General features: G+C 26.4%; 2 protein-coding genes across 4 annotated transcripts in view; both read right to left on the bottom strand.

The window, feature by feature from the left end:
- Positions 1-11,405, bottom strand: part of LOC130672370 (guanine nucleotide exchange factor DBS-like) — a 28,153-nt gene extending 16,748 nt beyond the window's left edge. The window contains exon 1 of one of the 3 annotated variants that reach the window (XM_057476916.1): positions 10,879-11,405. In XM_057476916.1, coding sequence (XP_057332899.1) covers positions 10,879-11,047 — 169 coding nt within the window. In that variant the 5' untranslated portion in view covers positions 11,048-11,405. Of the gene's footprint in view, positions 1-1,262; positions 1,448-8,639; positions 9,066-10,878 lie in introns of those variants that run through there. The other 2 variants (XM_057476917.1, XM_057476919.1) reach the window with 2 other exon arrangements.
- LOC130672374 (uncharacterized) lies at positions 3,857-7,824 on the bottom strand. The gene is made up of 3 exons (XM_057476923.1): positions 7,633-7,824; positions 7,313-7,458; positions 3,857-5,167 (listed from the first exon to the last, which is right to left on the bottom strand). Exons 2-3 carry the CDS (start codon positions 7,406-7,408, stop codon positions 4,058-4,060), a joined length of 1,206 nt encoding a protein of 401 aa, XP_057332906.1. The 5' UTR covers positions 7,409-7,458; positions 7,633-7,824; the 3' UTR covers positions 3,857-4,057.
- Positions 11,406-11,581: the final 176 nt, after the last annotated feature.

The raw sequence follows: 11,581 nt of genomic DNA on the forward strand, positions 1-11,581 counted from the left end.
TATTGGTTGATTTTAAATTGAAGCAAAAATTTAGACCCTATATATTACACATATTTTTTATATAAAAGATATACTTTGTAACGGTTAGATTTATCAAAAAATTATGAGGCCTTTTTTGTAGACCGTTCGATTCTTTACTAAAATATCTTACGATCGTTTAGTTTATTGATCCGTTAACGAGTTATACAATTTTAAAGTTAAAAAAAAAATTTTCCCATGTTACACAGTTAAAAAATTAAAAAAAAAAATCATAAGTCCCAAACGGGCCACTTAGTTTTTTGTGTTAATTTAACACATTATACTTGTGTCAAACAATAATACAGGTTTAAAACTTATTGAGATCAGATAACACATTCAACTTTAGTTAAATTTACTCTTGATGGTGTGAAATAATTGACACAAAATATTTAACCATCAAATTTTCATACACAAAATTTTCAACTGTGTATTTAAATGGGAAATTTTATTTAAGCGAGCGTGCGTTTTGTAATTGAGTTGAGGGGCCTAATTTCGGACCCAATTTTTTCCTGTTATATTCAATGTAATTTTCGTATGGGAACAAAAAAAATTATGAATTTTATTTCACTCCGAGAATTAAATGAATACAAAATCCTCCGCTCCGAATTCACTCCGTATTTAATCCGCGTTCACTTCTCAATGATAAAGTCAATTAAATTTATGATTAAATTTTGTATCAAAGGAAAGAATTTAACGTGAATTTGTACTTTATCATGACCAACTATTTTTACATCATAAAATCCTAATGTTTCATAAATAATTGTATATATATTTTGATTTTGCGCGTAGAAATGATCATTTATTTATTTATTTTTTTTTATTATCAAATAAATTTAATATTTTCAAATTAAATACTGATTTTTTGTGTCAATTAAAACAACGTTGATATTTTAGAAAAAAACAAAATCACAAAAAAATTATACGCCAGTATATTAAATTATTAAATTAAAATAAAAAAGCTGAATCATTTATTTACAGTTTTTTTTTTATATTATTATTTTTTCCCACGTTATAAAATGAATTTAATTGACCACATAATTTTCGTCTGTATAAAAACACCATAAATTTTTTAATTTATTAAAATTTTTTTTTTAAATCGACTGTTTTATAAGACAAATTTTTTACGTCAAGTTAAATTACACTTGCAAAAAAAAAATATATACAATACACAATAAAAAAATGTAAAAGTTTACAAACAATTATCATAACAACAATAAATATAAATATTTATATATATAATTTACCTTTATATAGAAAATAGGTCTCTTGTATTCAAACTAAATACAATATTCTTCCTATTGTATTTCGTGTAAACATATATATTTTATACTATGTGACATTTGATAATATCAGTTCTATTATACATACACATATATATGATATATAATATATAACATATAACATATATTAACAACAATAACACTATGATAAGAGAAAAGCATAAAAGTAAACCATAACTTAATTCAAAATAATTTCAAAAAAAAAAAAAAAAACGGCGTTTACTGCACAGTATTTGGAAACGTTTAAATATAAATCAACATCATCAGAGACTACTATCGTTCTCGTTTAATTTTACACGTGTAGTTATAACGTGAACTCTCCCGCAGTGAACTGGTAGTAAAAGGCCTCTGGCCCCGTGAGGATGCACTCGAATGACCTTCTCTTGATTCCTCTTTTCCCCATCTAAAATAGTTTCCAACTTTATCCACAATATCACTGATATAACTGTATAACTTGGCTCTTATATAAATATAAATATAATACAATCCAATTCAATTGATTGATTGATATATTTAACCTGGAGTATGATCAACTGACAGCTTTATTCTAAAAAAAAAAATCAATCTAACACGTGCTCGATTAAAAGAATTTTTCATTTACTTCTGTTGTAAAATTTTTTATTTTAATTGAGGTAACTGATAATTTAGAAAATTGTTGGCATTTAAATATTGATGTTGTAAAGAAAAAAAAATGATAAACTCAGTCTTTAATTAAACGAATTAAAGTCTGTCTGGAAGTTACATTAAAGAAATATGAGAATATATATTTATTTTATGAATGTATGAGGTGTCTGACCCTACACATTATTATGGACATTAAAACACTACGGACTGTAGCTATGAGTACTGAAATTCCTTATTATTCAATGAATAATTTACTTGGTTTAATTGATACTAATAATAATAATAATTTGTTATTCAAGGAATTACAGCTTTACTGATCTGCTTGACAGGTTTTATTAGAATGAGAACTCCCTATTGAAAAAATCCATGTGGGAATTTAGCCTAGATTCCTGTGTGTTCCCACATTTCGTTTTGGATGGATTTCCATATGATTTTTATAGGAATCCAGCATAGATCCCGATATAGATTCTCACATGGGTTCCTATGGAAATCCACACCATGCCAAATCCATATGGGAATCTAGTATGGATTCCTATGTGGATTTCTACCTCGATTTCCCTTGAAAATCTGCACCATGTCGAAGTTCATATGGGAATCCAGCCTAAATTCCTGTGTGTTCCTACATGGCGTTTTCGGATGGATTCCTATAGGATAGGATCCAGCATAGATCCTGATACAGATTCTCACATGGGTTCCTATGGAAATCGACACCATGCCAAATCCATATGGGAATTTAGTATGGAATCCCATGTAGACTTTTACCTCGACTTCTCATGGAAATCTGCACCATGTCAAAGTCCATATGGGAATTTTGTATGGATTAGGAATTAGAAAAATTAACAAAAAGCGTCACGATATTGATATAAATTTTATAAAAAGTATCAAGTTCCTACAGGGTAATCCAGGTACTGACAATTTCCTGTGGATTTTCCATATGGGGATTCAGATACCCATGGTTTTCTACATGGATTCTTATATAAATCCATACACTCCTATATTAATTCCTATGGATTCTTATATAAGTCCGTTGTTTTCCTATATGGATTCCTAAGGGTTCTCATGGTTTCCTACATGAGTTCTTATATATATAAATCCATGCACTCCTATATCAATTCCTATGGATTCTTACATAAGTCAATACTTTTCTATACGGATTCCTATGGGTTCCCATGCAATCCCACATGAATTTTTTTGATAGGGCTTTATATGAGTGATTACACATAGATATCAATTCACGTTTCTCACAGTAATACCATTCAGTAATAGGAAAAACTCGTAGACTAAAAGATGTTAAAATAAAAGAAACAGTTTCGCCCCAAATATAAACTCGCTGGGCTCATTAGTAAAGTTGATGCCAATATATTCTACTTTAGACCCTTCAAAAGATGATGAAAATAAGTGACAGAAAATTATCATTTATGATGTTATAACAAATATTCCAAGTTTGCTGTCATATTTTAATAGAGTTCTGTTCTATTTATATAGACTTGTATAGTTATATATATTTTTTAAATTTATTATAAAGTTAAAGTCCCATTACCCGATCACTCATGTACTTGTATATCTATATCCACTAAATTTTACTATATACAGATATACAAATACATGCAGCGATCGGGCAGTAGGTCTTTTACTTTATGATAAATTTTACAGTGAGAAATATCGAATTGATATCCACATGCAATCACTCTTAAGTTCTGAATTAAATAAAATCTGGCAATTATCAGATCAGTAAACCCGTAATTCCTTCAATAACAAATAAAATAAAACTGATCATATTATAAATTCAATAACATAAATAATAATAATAATAATAAATACTCTAGAGTTAATAGCTAATTTATATACACATATATTTAACTCAAGTACTTAATTACATATTACAAAATATTAGTCATATTTATATTTAAAAACAAAAAAAAACTTTAATAATATATTTAAAACTTTATATGACAATTTAGTAGCTCGATTTATAAATAATTATTTATTTATTATAAATTTTATTCGAATAAAAATATAATCTGACTTTTCGTAGGTTACATATCATATATATGATTGAAATAATTCTAAATAATTATAAAATGACCAGAGTTAATTTTCCGAATAAAAAAAAAATATATATATATAAATATGTTTTACGACGAATTAATATTAGCAACCGTTATTGGAAGTCCAGATCTGTTGACTAATAAACCAGTAGTAGTTAACTGATAGCTCAATTCCCCATGTAATTTATTTGTTGGCGTAATAAAATATGAATTATTATCATTATCATGTTGGATATCACCAGAGGCAATAACAATTGGTATCATATCAGCTGTTTCTGTTATAAAATGTAACGACTCTGTTTGTTCTGCTTCCGTTTCGCCGGTTTCGGTCTCTCTTTCCAATTCCATTTGTTTGTTATTATCATTTATGATGACATTATTACTGATAATTGATGACTGATTTTGATTTATTTGCTGTGGTCTTACGACAAATTCAAGTTTTGCAAACTTAATATGAGGAAATTGTACTTTCATGAAACGTCGGAATGTCGAGTAACCCATTACTTTTATCGTCGGCGATAATTTTCTGCAGTAGTCTTTATATAAATCGTGAACTGTTTTTCGAGTTATCTCAGCTGGCAAATGTATCGAAACACCCGTCGAATTTTTGATTGATGTTTTTATTGTCTTATGATTTATTTCTTGTTCTTTTATAAATGACTTCAAAAATTCAGTTGCTATTTGATAAATATCCAGTGAAAATGTATTATGGGGAATTTTACCATGATTACCATGAACACGAGGCGTCACACCATGGGTTACTAAATGTTTCCGTATGCGTTTTATCTGGTAGTGGGTACAGTTCTCGAGGTACAAAAATGCGTCCAGACAGACACGACGTCCTTGATAAACGTACTGAGCACGTAATCGTCGACGTTCGGTGTGACGGGCGGTTTGATTTGGATTTGCCAAACATGCCATTGTTACGCCCATCAAATACATATCGTGCTCGGCTTTTGTTAACTCAGCGATATTTAGACGGTGACGATACACTGCCTCGGGATTCAATCCTTTGAAACACTGGTCGTCTTGACACTCGCAGCCGCGTTTGAAACGTTGCAATACTTGGGCGACGTTATCTTCAAGTTTTGTTGATTCGTATTTAGACTCTTTTATTATCTTTGACTTTTTTGCTTTTAATACTGGGGCCTTTATTTCTTCGGATAATTCTGTTGGCTCTTCATCACTTGCTGCTGTCTGTAATTAATCATAAATTTTTCTGTGTATAAATTTTGAAAAAATTACGTAGAAAAACTAATGACTAATTTTATGATCTAGATTTTTTTTAACTTTTAAAAATATCAATATTTTTTATGATATTTTTATTTAAATTATATATAAGGTAAATGTTCCTATACCCGCTCACTATTAGTCGCTCACTTTAACTGTTTAAGGCGTTTTTTTATAATTTTTATAAAGAAAACTTCAACTAAAAATATTATTATTGATAAATAATTATTTGTGAATCTAAATATATTAAAATATCATGTATCAAATTATTTTATAATAGATTATAAATTTAAATTAAATGACTATTTTCAAAATCGCGCTCAGCCGGGCATTTTTTACTTTAACGTTCATTCGTTAGATTAAATTTAGGCTACGTCAAATTTTTTAAGAACTGTTATAACTATATCTTATTAAATACATTTTTAAAATTCATGAAATTTTATATTATGAAAGAATAAAGTAGTATAATTTATAAATTATTTGTCCAAATCAATAAACTTATCATAGTTTAATTGATATTGTCTTTGAGCGACTATAGGGCCATGTGTTGGTCGAGTAATGGTAAATCACAACTTTTAGTGAGCGACTATGGGTACACTCAAGGACCTTATTTAAAAAATTAATAATAATAAATTATCAAGATTATTCTTCAAGCTTAAATTTTATTCTAATACTCGAAACTTCAAAAAATAACTATAAAAAAAAATCTGGTTTTTCATTTTATTTATTAATTTATATTGAGTGATTTAATCTCACTCCAATGAAAAGTGAACGGGTATAGGGGCTTTTACCTTAACATATTAAATAAAATTAACTACTCAGGCAGTATTGAGTTTCTACTCAAAATTTCTATCACTAAATTTTCTATTTAAAAAGATTTTCTATACTGGAAAATTTTTTTAAAAATTTTTTCTCAGCCAATAAAATTTTAAAATAAATTTATGACAATATTTTATCCTTATCCGTGTAAAAAAATTCATAATAGTGAACTTCGAAATTTGAAATAATTCGAACTTTGAGCTCATAATTTTTGAGACCAAAAAAAATTCAAAAGTAAAAGAAAAAGAAAAATTAAACTGAGTATTTCTGGGCTACGTTTTCGGGAATTTTTTGAGCAAAAAAAATTCGATTTGAAAATTTCGTTGGTTAGACGAACGATAAAAAAAACTTTAGAACTAACGAGCGTTTTTTGACTCTTATCAAAACTGTTCAAGAACGAGGACAAAAGGTTGAAATTTTTATTTACAGCTAGAAATGTAAAATTGTCCATACATACATGGAAACAAATTTTAGTAGCATTTAAATTTATTATTGGTCATATATATAATCAGTTATAAACTCAGTAAATAAATTAAACTATAATCAGAAAGTTACGTAAATTAATCATTCAACATATGAGAAGTTCAAGTTCACGTCTAAAATATTTTGTTTCAGATGAATCATTAGTTTCTTTATTCTCATTCATTTTTCTTTTAAATAAAAAAGTTTGAAAATTTTTTTCCTGATATTTATTAGTATAGAAAAATTTCGATAAATAAAATATGTAAATTTAAACAAGTTTAATTATTCTAATTTGTGTAATTAAAAGTTTATTTTATTTTAGTAAAGCAGAGATTAATTGCTACGTTAGGGGTCAGAAACTTCAACATGAGTTTTGTTGTAGTTAATTAATTAAACTTATTGATTAATTTAATAATAAAGAATTCGTATAAATAGAAATTTTGCAGGAATTTTTTATGTAAAATTAAATGAGTGTGAATGTAGCAGACATCAGACAAATTTTAAATTATAAATAAACAGAGTAAATAATTAATAAAATAAAATTTTTGAAAAATGCGCATTTAAAAAATTTAAAAATTAATAATTGCATTTTTTAAATTATTTACTCTATTTATTTAGAATTTAAAATTTATCTGTCTGCTGCATTCACACTCGTAAAATAAAATTTAAAAAATAAAATAAAAATTTAAATTTATAATTTGTAATGGAAATTTAATTTATCGATAATTAAATAAAATAATAAATTAATAATTAAATTTTACCGAAATTAAAGTCAATTTAATTGAACTCAAATTAAATAATCTACTTAATCAATTAAAATATTTAAATTACCGTATTCTCCTGATGGTCATTACCATCGACTCCACATTTTTCAATCCCACTAGTGTTTATTTTCACACGAGATTTATCCACCTCTTCAAGTTCCATTATTATGTATTACTTTTATTTATAAAATTAAAAAACACACTCCAGTTTATCTGAAAATATTTAAAATTTTTAAATAAATACACATACATTTAAATATATTTACAAAGTATATAAAAGTACAAAATTTAAAGAATTTATAAACAAAAGGTCGAAAGTCGCTGGCACGTTATGTCGCCCAACAATTTTCGTCTTAATAGTCTACTGATTATTGGATCTTTACTTACCGATTTTAAATATCCCACGTAATATTAATAATGTTTTTAATTTTTTTTACATATACTTAAATCATCAAGCACTATTTTATATTTTTATTATGTAATATAAGAATGTTGTTTTATTTAAAATACATAAAGAAATAACGAAACACGAGACACGATATGGCGATCGTTTATTGCCGTTGCTTTGTAGTGGGGGTAATTTTCAGGACTGTATCAATTTCCTATTTATTTTAATATTTTTGTCCATCAATTATCACAAAATTTACTTTTAAAACTCGCAGATTATTTTTAAAAATCAAATTTCCCGCTAATTTTAAAAAATTTCATTTAAAATAATTTTTAAGTCAAAACTTAAATTTGAAATTTCAAATTAAATTTCAAATTTCAAATTAAATTTCAAATTTCAAATAAAATTTGAATTTAAAAATAATTTTAAAAATATGTCAAGTAATAAATTTATAATTTATTGATTTTTTATTTTTGAATGTAAATAATTTAAAAATTTTTTGGAGTATTGATTTATTTAAAAGTTAAAAGATACGATCCTGGACAAAATGAATCGCGGGAGTTGCGCATTGACGCAGGGACTTTGAAGACCACATGTGCAGAAGTAAACATGTTTAGAAAACCGCAAAAAAATTTTTTTATACTTATAACTTTACAAACTAAAAATATAAGTATAAATATAAACATACTTACTATTGAAACTTGCAACTAATCGTCGTCCGATAATTTTTATCGCAAAAAAATTACATAATAAAATAATTATTTTTAATAACTTCTAACTCATTAATAATTAAAACTGACCTCTGCATAAAACAGGACAATGAACGACAAAATCGATAGTATTTTAAATATATACTAGTTTATAAATAATTTATCTATCGAAGATAAAAATATTTTTTTTAAAAATGTAAATTAAAAACAACGATAGTAATTAATCTAAATAATAACAAATTACTAATAATTAATCATAAATTATAATTTATAATTAAAATTAAATATTTTCAAACCTGGACATTTAGTCGTACAATGATGATGACACGGGCAATTACATGTATGATGTTTATATCTCAAAGTATTGGCAGAATTTGAATTCAACATTTTACTCACTTATTTTCACCCACTATTATTTATAGAAAATATATAAATATTTATAAGTTTATATATTTGTTGTTTTTTTTTTTTAGCAAATGTCTAAAATTTTCGATCGATTGTTTTACGATCCACCGGCATTTCACCCTTGCGCACTTTGATAAAATCGAACCATGTCTATGAACTCAAATAGGTATAAATATATATAAAAGTATACAGTTCTATAAGTAAGTGTGTACTTATATATTATGACAATACGATAAAGAGTACATACAGTAGTTACAACTTCACTTTGACTACTTTTATATCAAACATTGGAGCACTTGAATACTCAAACGTGCTCTGTGATGGTAAGATATTAATATAAGAGAGATAGAAAATGTATATATATATATATGTATATGTAGAGAGATCTGATATATTCCAAGTTTGAGGGGATTGCAAGTACTAGAGTAGGGGGCAAGTGCAAATGTTAACAACCAATCGTGTCGCTTGGATATTAAATGCGTGGGAGTGAAATTGCACGTGACTTAGCCGCACGTTTTGCGGGAACTCCTTGAAATAGAAAAAAAAAAAAGCCTATTATAAATTATAACATTTAGCGACATGTATGTGATTGTTATCGCGTATTGGTCGTTTGTTTGTTTGTTTATTTACTTTAAATAGTAGTATTTAAACTGATAAGTACATATGTAGTTTAAGATACTAGATGCCGATATGGTTTTAAATATTCATGTTTATTGTATGAGTGTAATGGTCAATTGAACATATGTACATCTTTTTGTGCTCTATATACGTCATGTCATGAATATTCAAATTACAGATGTGCTCTTCCAAGCGTTATAATTATACGTTCTCGATTAAAAGTATCTCGATTAGACCGAATTTTATTTAGTTTTTATAGACAAGTTGATTGTTACTTAGATTGAGATCTAAGTCGGATAAATTCAAATTTTTTTTAAATTCATGAGTTTGTGGCGGGTAAAATCGAATGAGAAATTTTTATTGTAATTTATATTTTTTTTTCTCTTTTAATAGATAAATTTATGAGAAGTTAGCGATTGAAAATTTTTGAGTTTTTTTTTCAATGATTTAGTTAAAAAAAAAGAAAAAGTAAAAATACGCACGTGTAGAAAATTTAAAAAACTATAGGTGCAATTTTTTCAAATCGTTTTTAAAAAAATCAAAAAATTATTAGACGTCGGCTAATTCCAGTAGGATATAAATTTCCTGGTTTATTAATTGACAGCGGGTTTTTTTGTTACAATGACGATATTGTTTTTTGTTAATTTAAAAAAAATTACTGGGTATTAGATGAGTAGTTTTTATGCAAAAATTTTATGATTTAATTGTAATTTAATTAATTTAGTATCCAAGTAAATAAATATTTTAATATGTCGAGAAAATTTAATTTTTAAATTTGCCGCTTAAATTGTTCAAATTTTATTTTGAAAAAATTTGATATTCAAAATCAAAAATTCAAAATTTTAAGTAAATATCTTAGAATTTTATGATCTAATAAATAGTAATAAAATTAATTTAGTATCCAAGTAAATTAATAATTTAATATATCGAGAAAATTTTAATTTGCCGCTTAAATTTTCAAATTTTTATTTGCAAAGATTTAATATCAGAAAAGAGTTAAAAAAATTTAATTTTCATTGAAAAATTAATTGATAAAATTTTACTTCAAAAAATTTGAAATTTGAAATTTCATAGTAAAAATTCGTCAGTATTTCAAAAATTCAAAATTACTATCAAGTATTTGTTGAACAAAAATAAAAAAACATTTCGTCGATATTCGTAATTTTTTATACACGAGTAGTTACATTTGTCAAAAGAAACTTGCGCATTATTGGACCGCAAAGTTTACGTATCCCTCCCAGCCGAAAATGCGTCAAAGGCGTTGTTCCGTATAATAAAAAACCTCTAGTACTTGGCGGTGTTCTAAAAAACATTTAAATTCAAATAAAAAAAAAAAAAAAACAATCTACACTCATCAACTCTCCCACACAAATTTATTAAATTCTCCCTACGTCAGTTCTAGTTTACCGCAACATTAAATAAAAAAAAAGTACATATGCAAGTATAATTAAATAATGAATTACAAATGTGAGTATTATAAAAAATCATCGAACCGCGTAAAAGTAAACTTACCGGCCTCAAAGACCTCGAGGTCGAGGTTACCACTTCTGCTGCGACTGATGCTGCTGCTCGCGTTATAACTCCCTCTGGCGTTATCTTCCATTGCCCTGGAGGCGCTTCTCTTGAATTGTTCAAGAAAACTGTCTATTTGATTTTCAATACTCGTCGGAGAATTCGCCATCACACCCACATTTAATTACACTGATTATTTTTTACTATCAAAACTTTATTTACACCTTTAATTATTTTTATTACTACTATTACACTTCACCCATCAGCTAAACAATAAATATACATATATATACTTAATACATTTCATATATATTTTTTTTTATTACGTCGTTTAATCATCGATATCACACTATCAGATGACAGTACCGGAAGATGACTACATTTTAGTAAATTAATTCAAATATTTACTGACACACAGCCCTAGTGCTTTAATTAACAATTGCAATTAGTATTATAAATACTAGTTAGTTTAAAATTAACCATATTCATTTTATATGACGTTTATTTGTAATTGTAAGTCATGTTTATTGTGACGGAACGTCAAAAGAACTGGAGACTGACTTCGGTCTTGCGACAGGTGTCGCGATTGCAAAACTTTGTAATGCGCATGGCCATACACTGCATTTGCGCAAATAATAATAATTATTTAAATTTTTATTCATTAATTACAGTATTTACAGTCTAATTGTCCTTTGGGTATTTA

The sequence above is a fragment of the Microplitis mediator genome, chromosome 7 (genome assembly GCF_029852145.1).
Source record: "Microplitis mediator isolate UGA2020A chromosome 7, iyMicMedi2.1, whole genome shotgun sequence".
Lineage (NCBI taxonomy): Eukaryota > Metazoa > Arthropoda > Insecta > Hymenoptera > Braconidae > Microplitis > Microplitis mediator.